Source organism: Numida meleagris, chromosome 8, assembly GCF_002078875.1.
Source record: "Numida meleagris isolate 19003 breed g44 Domestic line chromosome 8, NumMel1.0, whole genome shotgun sequence".
NCBI classification, from domain to species: Eukaryota; Metazoa; Chordata; class Aves; order Galliformes; family Numididae; genus Numida; species Numida meleagris.
The window spans coordinates 12,404,091-12,417,204 of NC_034416.1; the positions used below are offsets into that span (position 1 = coordinate 12,404,091).

A 13,114-nucleotide genomic window follows, 5' to 3' on the forward strand; every position below is an offset into this window, starting at 1 on the left:
TCCCCAATTAGTCATCAGCTCTTGAGAATTAGTTCCTTACTAGGGCTGTAGGCTATTCACTGAAAAAGCGAAGTAAAGCTGGAACTACTTTTGTCAGTTCCATCTGCTGCCTGAAGAGATTTAAATATGTGCTCCAAACTTGACCACGTGCTGTTGTCAAGCTGCTTGTGATTGTCCTTACAGTGGCACCATAGGAACTCATTACTCTGTATGACATTACAGAGGCTGACTTCAAAAACTGAGTGGCAAAATGCCCCTAACACTCGAATCCCCCAAACATGAATCCTGGAGGGGTTTCTGTTTTCAGAGCTCGCCACAGGAGCCTCCTACTCTTCAGAGACTCTCGAAACATGAAAGCAGATTTTTTCAGGCTTTGGAGACTTAACATTTTTAGTGAGAACTGGCTACGTAACAAAACTGGTATTAGTCAGCAGGGGCCAGAAGATGAAGCCAAGGTCCTTTGTACCTGTATACAAATATTGCAACTGGAAGAGAAGGCAGGAGAAAGCCTTTTCCCCTTTAATGTGATTTAGAAGATTTGTTGCATTTTTGATAAGTGATAGGAATTAATAGCTCTGAAGTATCAACTGGAAGTAGTTTATACTTATTACCCACTAAATGTCATGAGCGGTGAAGTCACATTTATTTATCTGTTTGGGTTTGGTTGGAAGGCCAATTCAATTCAATTGGAGATAGATGAGAATCACAGATACTACAGCATATGTGGAAGGAACGGCATGAAATCCAGGAGGCAAGACAGCCCAAAGGGAATCCTGTGCCAAGCAAAATGAATCGAGGAGCCTGAGTAAATGATCTCTGACTAGTTTGGTACACTGTCATTCGAGTAACTAAGTGATACATCACAGAGATGATATTTATTTGAAACAGAGGGAAAAGCGTCCATTCATGAGTTCTCCAAAATGAGAAAAGGGCAAGAATGATTGTACATCTTCTCCTAGATATTTGTTCAGAGACTTGCATGATTCAATTGAATGGTGTGAATGGTATGCAAGAAAGATTTGGTTTGAGGAACTAAAATAGGTGTCTGGAAATGAGCAAAGGCTATTTAAGCTCAGTTAATGGGGAAAAAGGTGTCTTAGAGCCAGGTGAGGATACAGAGTCCCGAAAGTAGTTGTGAAACCACCAACCAGTTGTTGTTCTAAAGCTCCAACTGGGTAAAACCTTGCTGTCCCCAGTGTACCTGGCCAACTAAGGATGGGAAGAATGAAGTCTGTGTAATCCTCTTTTATTTCCACTGCTTTCTGTGAATAGTGGAATTATAAAAAGAAGTAGATTTTGTCATGATAAGGCTAAAAATACCTGTAGGATGAATTAGCCTATGTAAATTGTTGGAGTTGCATTCAGAAGGAGTAGTAGTAGAAATAGATTTGATTGCACGACAAGCTAGTTGAGACTTAAAATAAAACATGTTTGAGTTGTCAGCTAAATATATCACAAGGACTAAAAAATGTTCTGCTTTTTTTTTAATTAAAATGTATCTAGCCGTTTGCAGTAGGTATTATGCTAATAAATTGTGTGAAAATGCAAAAGATCTATGCAGGATTTTAGCTTCTCTGAAGTCCTCAAATAGAGGAGAGAGATTAAACTTTTTTTTTTCCACCCCAATAAATATTTTTGTTTAACAAAACTATTCAAGGGAGAATTTTCTGCTGCCCAGTCTTGCAGTTGATGTATCCTCTGGAAACTTGCTATGTTTTTCTTATGTGCAGTGCTTCAGAAAGGCTGGGAGAAGGATGGCCGAGGATTGTGGGTTGTTGGGCAGTGCCATGTAAAGAAACCAGTGCTTTTGTGTTTGTTGGTGATGCAAAAGTCTGTTCAGCAAGCAGCAATGTAGCATGCTGCCAAATGGATGCTGGAGCTGCAGAGGCTCCTTGATGCAGGCATGGCGTGGTCCCTTTCTCTTGAAATGTAAGTGCAGGTTGGTCTCTGCTGCTCCCTTTCATGATCAAAGCTGACACGTCAACCCAGAGACGCTCTTGTATTCTGCATGCTTCTCTGCTTCCCCACTTTTAGTCCTCAAGGAATAAAACTGGTTTTCTTGTTTGTTTGTTGGTTTTCTTTTGTTTTGTTTCTTTAAATATTTAGACTGTTCTCCCCTTGCCTTCCACAAGTTCAGGCTACTGCAGCCTGTTGTCTTTGAATCTGAAGTCCTAGAGGTGTTCTAAAGCGCTAAAACACAGTGGAGTGCTGAGCATCACATATTGTTGGGAGTGTTTTATTTCATTGCTTCAGTCTGTGTGCTTGTTCTCCACTGACTGCAGAACCAAGTTGAGTAATGTGAAGCCAGTCATTCTCAGAAGCTGAATCAAGACAGTAGAAATTGCATCTTTAAAAGCCCTTTGAAATGCCCCCCCCAGGCCTTTACAGTATTTCACAACTTTATTTAAATGCGGGCCATTGAATTCTGTGAACATGGCAAATTGGTTATTTCTCTTAAAGCACAACTCTTGTGATAACATTGCAGTAGGCTTTGTATCAGCAAACCCTAAGGAAGGAAAGCTCTCCTAAGACCAGAGTGTTACAAGCGGGCGTGATCCACAGGTTTCATGGTATAGTCAGCCAGCAGCACTTGCAGGACTTCTGTACGTAAGAGAGTCACAAGAACTTTCAAATCTGCAATTGCTTTAGCAGAGCATTAAGTCTGCTCAAGAAGGGCCTTATGTACTCCCAGCTGCACGATGACTTTCTTTGCTGATCATTGAATGCATTTTTTCATTTACATTACAAGCCTGTGGTGAGGAAGGGTACCTCCAGCCTAAATGAAAAGGTAAATAAAAAACGTTGTGTTTAAGAATACGGTTTTGCTGTTCCCTTTTTTTGTAGTCCAGCTTAAGAGTGTACCACTTCAGAGGGGTTTCCTATCCCATGTTGATTTCCTTATTTTCAGTCATTGATAAGTTAATAAGTGGAGAAAATGTTGTGTTGTATTTATTTTGTTGTATTCAATCATACTGAAATATTGTTGTTGTAATACCTTGTGGCTTTCCAGCATCACCCCTAAAGAACTGGAAAATAATGCTTTGTTTGCAAAGGGGATGCTTAAAGCGGTGTTCTGCCTGAGACTAACTTGACCTCTCATTAATTTTCAGAAAATCGATGCTCAGGCCATTGAAGAATTCTATGGGCTAACATCAGACATTTCCAAAAACTCAGAATCTGGATATATCCTCTTCTACCAGTCAAGAGACTAAGACAAAAGATGTGTGTATAAAAAAAAGGGATCAAGATATGTCAAAATGGAACACGTTTGTGACAGCAGAAGCAGTTCCTCCTTGTTGCTGTAGGACCAGGACAGATCCAGCAGGGCGAACAGAGGTTTCTCTCTGCCGTTTCTCAGAGGATTAGTGCTGACTGCCATAACAAGAGCTTTTGCTCCAGTTTTCTTTCTGGGCTTTTTTTATGTGCTATCTTCCAAAATCTGTGTTACCTCTACTTGAAACCTGGCTGCTTATTTGTTCATGGACTGAAGAAGAGTTTTAAAAGTAGCACTGTAGAATTTTTACCATTTAACATTGGCCTGAGGCTATACCTTGGTTTCTATCATCGTCGTTTTTCTGTATTTTAGCAGAATGATTTCAATATTCAGTGTCAGCTGAAGGCATATTTTAGGATATGCACAGCAGCTGGTTGCTGGATATTTTTGGTGACTCAGACTTGAGAAGCAGAACAAAGCTAAGACATATTGGAAATGTCAAGTCTGTAATTTAAAAAAAAAAAACACAACAAAAAAAAACCAACAAAAAAAAGCAAACAGACAAACTGACTGCGGCAGTGTAAATTCCCCATTATGCATTATCTTGGTTTTAGGTAACACTAACAGCACTGCTTTTTTTTTTACTATTTATTTTTACTGTTCTGTTTCTTCTTTGGAAGGTATGGGACGTTATCCACATTCAGCCCAATGTTCATTTTTGTTTCTAAGTAGAAGTTTTGACTCAGAGCCACATTGCTGCAGATTCAGGGGAGCAGAGAATCAGTTACATTTTGAAGAATGTATGGCAACCAGTTGCTGTAGAAAGTTTGGAGTTAAAGCATTTCTTGGAATTATTGCATAAACCAAAAGTGCCCTCTTCTTGAAACAGGGATCTGTTCAACATTTCATTCAATACATAGTAAACTGATGCAACTAGCATTTTGAATCTATGCTAATACACTGAAACAGTGCTAACTGGGAAGGGTTAACCAAGGGAAGCATAATTTACTAGACTAATCCAGTTGTTCTTAGTCTTCAAGACAATGAACATGTAAGAAGGAGAACAAACCAACCAACCCAGACATAGCCTTGCTAAGCGCTCCTCATCATCTGTTGGTAAGGTTTGTACCAAGCTGGGAATCATAACCCCTCCCCCCCCCCCCAAAAAAAAAGTGCTTCTGATTGTCTTACCTCTATAGGCCTTGCTTAACAGGGGAAATTGTTAGTCTTCTGAAGACTGAAATTAAGTAATTATCCGTTACGTGTATATATATTATAATCTCAAGGATAACTAGAGAGAGAAGACTTACAGGAGTTTGTAAGAAATACCTGAAAATGGTATGTCATTTTATTTTTCAGAAGTCCTGTTACTGTGCCAAAGCTTGTCGTAGCTGGCTCTAAACTACCAGTGGAAATCAATGTTTTCTTCATCTTGTAGATAACACAGGAGCTGTCCTCTGTGTGGCTGTTCCCAGCACCGCCGCTCATAGTGTGTACCAGTGTTGTTGTTCCTGGGGACATTTAACTTATGCAATTGTGTGGCTTGTACAGGATCTAAGATATCTTACCAAAATCTTGTCCTCAGGAAAACAGCATCTCACAAACACCTTCTTGTGTTGGCTGCACGTGTTTGTTTCCCCTTACCATGACCAGAAACATGACGTTAATTGTTCATTTCCCTTCCAAATGCAAATTACTCATAACCATTGTATTCCGACTGAGTACAGGTTCCATTCTCCTGGCACATCTCCTTCTTCAGAGGATAAGCGTGGATGTTTTTTTTAAATTATTTTTTATTGTACAGAGTACATATTCAGTAACAGCAAGCCTCCTTGTCGTCTTGTCCTGTTGTGTGAAAATCGTTCCTGGCTAAGAGTCTTCTCTCCTTCTTCTCACACGAGCTGTGAGTCCTCTCCTGGTGGCACTACCAGAAGCCAGTCATCAGTAAGTCTTGCAAAAAATAGTAAAAAAAAAAAAACAAACAGAAAGAGCACTGAGTTTAAAGAAATCTAAACAGTAAATACAAAAATCAATGTAGTACACTAGACATGTATTTTGTATATCTGGTGGTACATTTTTACAAATACCTGATTGAGAGATAATATTGAAAGATATATACTATAGATTAAGAGCTGTTAAAAGTGCACTTTTACTACAGATTTATAAGGAAACTAAAAGGAATTAAATTGGAAGAGAATGGTGTGATGTTACTTCTGTATAATAAATGACCCCACCTGTCTCCAATAAAGGTCATGTATGATCAAACACACATGACACAAATGCATTTCCTTGAATTGCAACCCAAGGCAGAAACAAAAGTAACTGCTTAGTCACTCTCTCCTTAGCTTCTCTCTCTGCTGGCAGGCTGGCTGATCCTGGCCGCTGTGTTTTCATGCATGAAACCTGTGTGGAAGCAGTGTAAGCGAAGGGAGTAATTCAGCATTGTAGATTGCAACTGATGTGCTGGTAAACCAAAGAGAGGTGACCCAGGGCCTCCTCCCCACAGCCATCCTGCTGCTGCTGTTCCCTGCTGTGTTCTTCAGCACCTGCAGTCGCTCTGCCATTGCCTTTCCCTCTGATTTCCCTTTTCCTTCTCCCTCCTCCATCCCTTGCTGTTGGACTCCATAAGACTTTGTTCCAGATCAGTCAGATAGTATTTGCAGCAGAGCCGTTTTCAAAGCAAAAATAGTACCGTACGCTCAGAGCTGCGCAGGTTCATCGCAGGACAGGTCTTTCTGTGTCGTTCACTTCTGCATGGGGGAAACTTGATTAAAGGTTGCTCCTTTGAGTAGGAATTCGTGGGACTAAGAGTTCAATAGAGGCAGGTAAGATCTGAAAGTGAGAGCTGCTCAGTAAAAGCACGTTTCACATTCAAAGTTCTGTCTGGTCCTTGTCCTGCTGGGTCACACATTAGAAATAAATAGGGCTATTTTTTACTTCAGTGAATGTGATCTTGACTTCCAGCGACTTGAGGAAGAGCGTTACCCAGAATTGGTTTTATTTGAGGGTAACCAGCCCAAATCAGAAGACCTGAGAGCAATGTGAGGTTAGCTCTGAGTAGCAAAGGCAGGATTGATATTAGGTAGGCTGGTTCTTGCCGATAACTGATGAAGAGTTGAGTTTGTCCTGTTGCTGCAGGCCTTCTCCAGAACATGGCCTTGGAGTGCAGGCAGAACCATCCCATGCCTGTTGCCCACGTCTGCTGAGCAGCAGCAGAACAAAACGTGCCTGGCATTGCTGTTCCGCTTCCAGGTCAGCAGATCCAGCTGTGTGCTTGGGGAGAGGTTCTGCCCTAAAGACTTCAGAAGCAGAGATTGTGAATTGGTGCTTGTGCTTGGCATGTTCTAGTTACCAGCAGGCGCTTGTAAAGTCACCATGCCAGCTCTGTTTAGGATATGTTTAAAACAAATCGTATTTGATTGGTACAAGAAAGAAAATAGACTAACAAAGGCCCCGAGACAAATAAAACCTTCCCGTTGTAGTCCTCAGCGTTCATCAAAAGGAAACAATCCCCTGAAACATAATGAATTTGCAATATGTAAAGTCCTGTTAGCATTTGCTGTTGTTGCACTCATTAACCTTCCTGCATCCCTCCCCCCGGTGCCATCAGGCCTCGCTGCAGCCAGCCTGCATTGCTTGTCCTGAAAACAGTGGCCGAAATCATAGAATGGTTCGGGTTGGAAGGGACCTTCAAAGGCCATTGCTCCAACTCCCCTGCAACGAACAGATGTACAACTCAATCAGGTGGCTCAGAGTCCGGCCCAAAATGAGGTTAGATGCCCACAAGTGATAAAACAGAGTGCAAAACATTGAAAATGAAGCAGTGTTGGGGGGATAACGCTTAAACCCTCTTGTGTTTTTCTTCTGAAGACAACGCTCACTTTGCAAAGGGAGACACTCCCATCCTTTCTAACATCTGCCTGTTGGTTTTAACCAACACGTCTTTGTGTGTTTGGAGGGGATGCGTTTGAGATCTGTCACATCTGGGAACTGCTTTTGTGTCAAAGCAGATGCAAATAGCCCCAGTCTCAGGTGAGCGCCGTGCTGCCAGCAGCTGTGTGCAGCAGGGTTTGCAGCAGCAGTAGGTTATGTTTTCCAGCACTGACTTCAGCTCCTTCACAAACAGGCAGCAGCCCACGAGCCATGCCTGCCGTCGGCGCAGGTGAGTGCGATCCTTCCTGTGTTACTAGAAGCCATCTCTGCACCCTGGTGAGGTGAGGAGCAGCATTGACCCCTGGGTACCCCGTGCTGTGCTGGAGGTTGGTGTCACCTCAGTGCTGGTGTGATGTGGACAGAGTGCACTGTAGGTCCCACTTGGCCGATGTCCCCTTTTGCCTGCACCAAGATTTGTCAGGACCTTAAAATATCAGATCCCAACAGGTATTACTCCAGATACCTTGGCCCAAATTAATTGAGGGCACAGTCTTTCGGTGCCGCACCACCAAGAAGTGTCCTCTATGCCTGGATCCAGCTGTAGGCAGCTGTGGCATGGATTGTGCTGAGATTTGTGCATGAGCTCCATCCCCACTGGAGTTCCTTAGGGATTCCCAAAGCTTCAGGGCATGCAGGGGAAGGACGAGCTTCTGGAGCTGCAGTCAGCGCAGATCTCGTGTTGCTCCTGAGCACCAGAGCGTGGCTGGGAAGAGAGCAAGGTCACGCTGCTGGAGACACTGCTTCTCTCTGCCACAAAGGCAAGTAGCAAGCAGTCATCAATAGGAGCTGAGTAACTTTATCAGTAATTAAGCGTCCTAATTACTACGTTATCAGTGCATTTGTTTCCTTCAGCACAAAGCAGCCTGCATGCGCTGCAACAAGGCAAGGAGCCAGCAGCGCTGGAAAGCAGAGAGCAGGGACTGTGTCTTCACGTTGTGCTGAGCATCCTGCAACCTGGGATGGGATGGGGTGGGGTGGGGTGGGGTGGGATGCCCTGCATGGGGGAGCCACCCCTGGAAGTTCTGCACTGGGGAACAGCTGTGCCAGAGCAGCTCGAAGCAGAGGTCTGCACTCTTGGAATTAAAATCCCAAGGTGAAATGTGCCAATGCCCAAATGCTGCTCTGCTACCCTGCTCCTCCAGGCCTTGTTGCTTACAGCCTCGCACCAGTGAACCCTCAGCACCTCCCCAGCAAAGCTGCGGGGGTGGCAGGGAGGTATTATTCTTGGCAATGCTCCCCACCCCCCTTCTCTTTTTGATGTTAAACTGTTCATTTTCAGATTTTGAGTCACAATATTTCTCCAAGCAAAAAGAGTACAAGTTTGGAAAAAATCCAGCGTAGTCCTTCAGACTTCCTCGTGGTTGCTCCAGTTTGCGCTGGAAGAAACTCCAAGCCCTGCCAGCACCTGGGGTCCCACCCCGACCATGGAGGGTGTGGGGGGGGCGGGAGGGGGTGAAGGGGTTGCAAGAAGCGAGCGGGGAGAGCAGAGCAGAAATGTTCTCACCAGCCCGTCCCTATGCTGTGGTTTTGTGGAGTTCATAGAGTCATTAAGGTTGGAAATGACCTCGAAGGTCACTGAGTCCAACCATCGAGCCCTGCCCACGTGCCCACCAACCATGTCCCTCAGTGCCACATCTCCACGTTTCTTGGATACCTCCAGGGACAGAGAGCTTCTCATGGATGGAATAAAAAGGAATATAAATGTAATTTAGAGTTTTTGAATTTTCCTGATTCCATACCCGGCAGGAAGCAGAGCTCCACATCACTCTCAGCTTGGGGTTTCCTGTTTGCCCCCCAGTGGACATGGCCAGGTGCTGGATCTGGGCAGTGCCTTGCTGTGCACCGTCCCTCCGCAGCCCAAACCATGCTCTGAGCAGTTAAGCAGCACTGATAGGGGAGGGGAGAATTCCTGCGAGAGCTGCAAACTGCAATACCTTCTTTTTTTCCCGACTAAAAATACCTTCCAACAAAGCATCAATGCTCCTTGAAATAGCCCATCTCCAGCAGCGGGATCCAACTTCGGGCTCCCGGCAGCCGCATGTTCCCCTTAAGGGGCAGCGGTTAGAGCAAGGCGGCTCCGGGAGCCACCGGGAGGGTTGGGCCTGGAGGACCCTGCTGTGCTCAAAGGGGTTCTGCCCCGGGGGGGTCCTGCAGTGCCCGGTGCCCCCAGCTCCCGCTCTGAGCATCCTCATGGGGAGCACTGCGGGTGCCCGAGCTCCTCCTGCTCTCTGAGGCTGCACAGCGCATCCTGAAAGCTTTCCTTTCTCTTCATGGGGAGCAAAATAATTCGCTTCCCCCTCCCCTTTCCCAAGCGCGTTTAATCATTCACAGGTTAGTCATATTCCTAAGAAAAGAAAACGCAGCGTGACGGTGAGCGACAGCTCCTGGAGAACTGCCGCTAATTATAGCCCGGCCCCGAAAAAATACCACGGGGCGGGGGGGTCACGTGTGGTTGGGATCCCCGTGTCCCGCATTGGTGAGCAGAGCCCTTCTGCCCATAGGGGACCCCTTAAGCCATATTTTCTCTCTCTAAAAACTCAGGAAGCCTCCCTCAGCGCTCTGCCACGTACACTTACTGGGCTGGTGCTAAGCATTGGTTATCACCATTCATTCCCCTGATGGTTTGCCTCGCTCCCTGCACGGCTCCAGAGCTCCCTATCGCTCAGCGCACCATGGTGAAGGTGCAGCAGTTGCTGATGGGATGGCACAGCACAAAAGGGGGAGGAAAATCATGCAAAAGCCCTTTGTTCCTAGAAAAACAGCCTTGCCCCATGCCACATGGCTCTCCCTGTGCATGTACTGCGGGCAGAGCGCTCTGGGGGCTGCAAGCAGTCACCAAGCACCGTCCCAAGGGCAGATGGAGTTTTCCCATCCTCTTGGCACTGGCAGCACTGTAGGGTGAGGAGCCTTCTGCAGGGCTTCTGCCCGGTGGGAACTCATCTGCTGCAGGGGACAGCAAGTGCCCGCAGGACACAAAGGTTGCATGGGATCACAGCAGCTCCCAGGGACGGATGGTGCCCTGACCTGTTGGGGGAGCAGCCCGCACAGCAGGGCTGGGGCAGCTGCATCCTCCCTTGGGAGCACGGCCGGGGCAAGCACAGGTAGGACCATGTATGCGATGCGTCCCTAAGTAGGACCACATGGGATGTGTCCCCAGGTAGGACCACGTGCAGGATGTGACACCACGCACGCGATGTGTCCCCAGATAGGACCACACACAGGCTGCATCCCCAGGTAGGACCATGCATGTGACGTGCCCTCGGGGAGGCTTCGGGCTGGCTCGGGACATGAAGGACACCGTGAGGCTGGGGCCGGCCCAGAGACACACCCGCACGGGGGGGGCCCTGCGGGTGGGAGCGCAGGAGGAGGTGACAGAGGGACCAGGAGGCCGCATCCGAGCACTGCGGGGTTTGGGGTGAGATTCCTGCCCGCTGCGGGGGCTTCTCGGGGCCCCCGCCCGACCCTCCCCCGCTGCCAGACCCGCACCGTGTGACACCCGCGGGGTCCCCCAGCTCTGCCCTCGCCCCACCGCCCCGCACCGCGCAGAGCCGGGCCGGGCTGCAGCTGAGGTTGCGGGCCGGGGGCGTTACGAAATCGACACGGGGTGCGTGGGGGGGGGGGAGAAGCCTCCGTGACGCCCCCGTATGCGGGAGAGCAGCGTCCGCGCTCGGGAGATCCGCGTCCCTTTGTGAATGACGGAGCCGGAACAACCGCGGTGCCTTTGGGATTTCTGTCCCTGCGGGGGGGCCCGGACCGCACCGCACCGCGCCGGCTCAGCCCCCACCCCCCCGCGCTCCGGCGGCACAAACAGCGGCGGCGGCCCCGACCTTGGGCCGGGGGAGGGGGCCGGGGGGGGCGGGTGCGGAGCCCCCGCGCCGCGTGCTCTGCGGAGCGGCCCGGCCTCGTTGTTATTCCGAGCACAGCGGCTCTGATTCACAGCGCTGGATCATGAATATAAGTGAAGACTTTGACGTCAGAGTTGAGATTTATCAGCAGATCCAATGGGGCAGGAATATTAAGTGCCGGTGGATGCCAGCGAGCCGCCACCGCCGCTATTGGCGACGTTCGCCGAGGAATGAGGCGTAGCACCGCGGGCTGCGGGCACCGGGAGGGGAAAACCTGAAAACGGGGGCGAGCGGCCGCTCCCCGGGCACGGAGAGAGGTACGGGCGGGGGGCGCGGGCGGGGGGCGGCGGGCATCGCCCTGCGGCAGCGCGGGGGGAGAGGGGAAAGTTGGGGCGGCCGTAGCCGGCATTGCCACGCCGCATCCCCGCGGGGGCGACCAAAAATAACGACCCGAGGGCTGCGGGGAGCGGGGGGGGATGCAGGGGCGGCTCTGCGCTTGGAACGGGCGGCGGAAGGTGGCCGTGCCCCGGGGGGGCTGCGGGGCGGCGGGTGCGGGGCCGCGGGGCTGCGGGGGGTGAAGGGGGGGGAGAGGTCAGCTCGGCGCCCCGTCCCGCACCGCTCGCTCAGCGCTCCCCTCTCTCGCTCTCTCCCCAGCGATGCTGCACGGCCCCGCCGCCATGGGAGAGCCCTGGCAGCCGCAGTCCCAGCAGCAGCGGCTCCCGGCGCTCGGCAACGCCTCGGCCCCCAGCGCCCGGCCCTCGGCGGCGGCGGAGGACGGGGGGGGCCCCGCGGGCACGGCGGCCCCGGGCGGGGAGGGCCCGGCGGCGGCGGTCAGCCCCTGGGACATCGCGCTGTGCGCCACGGGGACGGCGGTGGCCGGCGAGAACGCGCTGGTGCTGGCGGTGCTGTTCTACACGCCCAGCCTGCGGGCGCCCAGCTTCGTGCTGATCGGCAGCCTGGCGCTGGCCGACCTGCTGGCCGGGCTGGGGCTGGTGGGCAACTTCGCCGTGCGCTACCTGCTGCGGCCGCCCAGCGAGGCGGCGGAGCTGGGGGCGGCGGGGCTGCTGCTGGCCGCCTTCTCGGCGTCGGTGTGCAGCCTGCTGGCCATCACGGTGGACCGCTACCTGTCGCTGTACAACGCGCTGACGTACCACAGCGAGCGCACGCTGGGCTTCACGTGCGGCGCGGTGCTGCTGATGTGGCTGCTGTGCCTGGGCGTGGGGCTGCTGCCGCCGCTGGGCTGGCACTGCCTGCGGGACCAGAGCGCCTGCAGCGTGCTGCGGCCCGTCACCAAGGACAACGCGGCCGTGCTGGCCGTCACCTTCCTGCTGCTCTTCGCCCTCATGATGCAGCTCTACCTGCAGATCTGCAAGATCGCCTTCCGGCACGCGCAGCAGATCGCCGTGCAGCACCAGTTCATCGCCACGGCTCAGGCCACCTCCACCCGCAAAGGGCTCTCCACGCTGTCCCTCATCCTCGGCACCTTCGCTCTCTGCTGGATCCCCTTCGCCATCTACTCGCTGGTGGCCGACTCCAGCTACCCCGCCGTGTACACGTACTCCCTGGCGCTGCCCGCCGCCTGCAACTCCCTCATCAACCCCATCATCTACGCCTTCCGCAACCCCGACATCCAGAAGTCGCTGTGGTTGGCGTGCTGCGGCTGCGGCCCCGCGCTCTCCTCCCGCCCGCGGACATCCAGCGACGTGTGAGCGCCTCCTCCTCCTCCTCCTCGTCCTCCTCCCCGCGCTCCTCTCCCGTCCGCCGTCCACGTTTCCCACCGGGAGGACCCCCCCGCTCCGCGGGTGCCAATGGGGGAGGGGGGGGAATAGATAAAATAAGGGGGTGGGGGGTCTGGGGGGAGGAGAAAGAGAGAGAAAGGAACGCCGATGGTTTCCTTAGAAATGTTATTTTCGTACACATTTTATTTTTTATTTAAAAACACAAAACGCCAAAAAAAAAAAAAGGAAAAAAAAGGGAAAAAAAAAAAAAAAAGGAAAGGACGGGAGCTCGGCACACTGCGGTTGTCCCATCCCGGGTGTAAGGGGGCACGGCGGGGGGGGCTGACCCCGCGCGTGGGGTCTCGGGGCGGGGGCCCACGGTCAGGTGATGCTCTGCTATGCAA

General features: G+C 50.9%; 2 protein-coding genes across 4 annotated transcripts in view; both read left to right on the top strand.

The window, feature by feature from the left end:
- Positions 1 to 5,483, top strand: part of LOC110403441 (ubiquitin carboxyl-terminal hydrolase 12-like) — a 28,744-nt gene extending 23,261 nt beyond the window's left edge. For all 3 annotated transcript variants that reach the window (XM_021406643.1, XM_021406644.1, XM_021406645.1), the window contains one exon: positions 3,111 to 5,483. In XM_021406643.1, coding sequence (XP_021262318.1) covers positions 3,111 to 3,212 — 102 coding nt within the window. In that variant the 3' untranslated portion in view covers positions 3,213 to 5,483. The remainder of the gene's footprint in view (positions 1 to 3,110) is intronic.
- LOC110403292 (G-protein coupled receptor 12-like) lies at positions 11,060 to 12,826 on the top strand. Its single transcript, XM_021406383.1, has 2 exons — positions 11,060 to 11,309; positions 11,647 to 12,826. Exon 2 carries the CDS (start codon positions 11,649 to 11,651, stop codon positions 12,699 to 12,701), a length of 1,053 nt encoding a protein of 350 aa, XP_021262058.1. The 5' UTR covers positions 11,060 to 11,309; positions 11,647 to 11,648; the 3' UTR covers positions 12,702 to 12,826.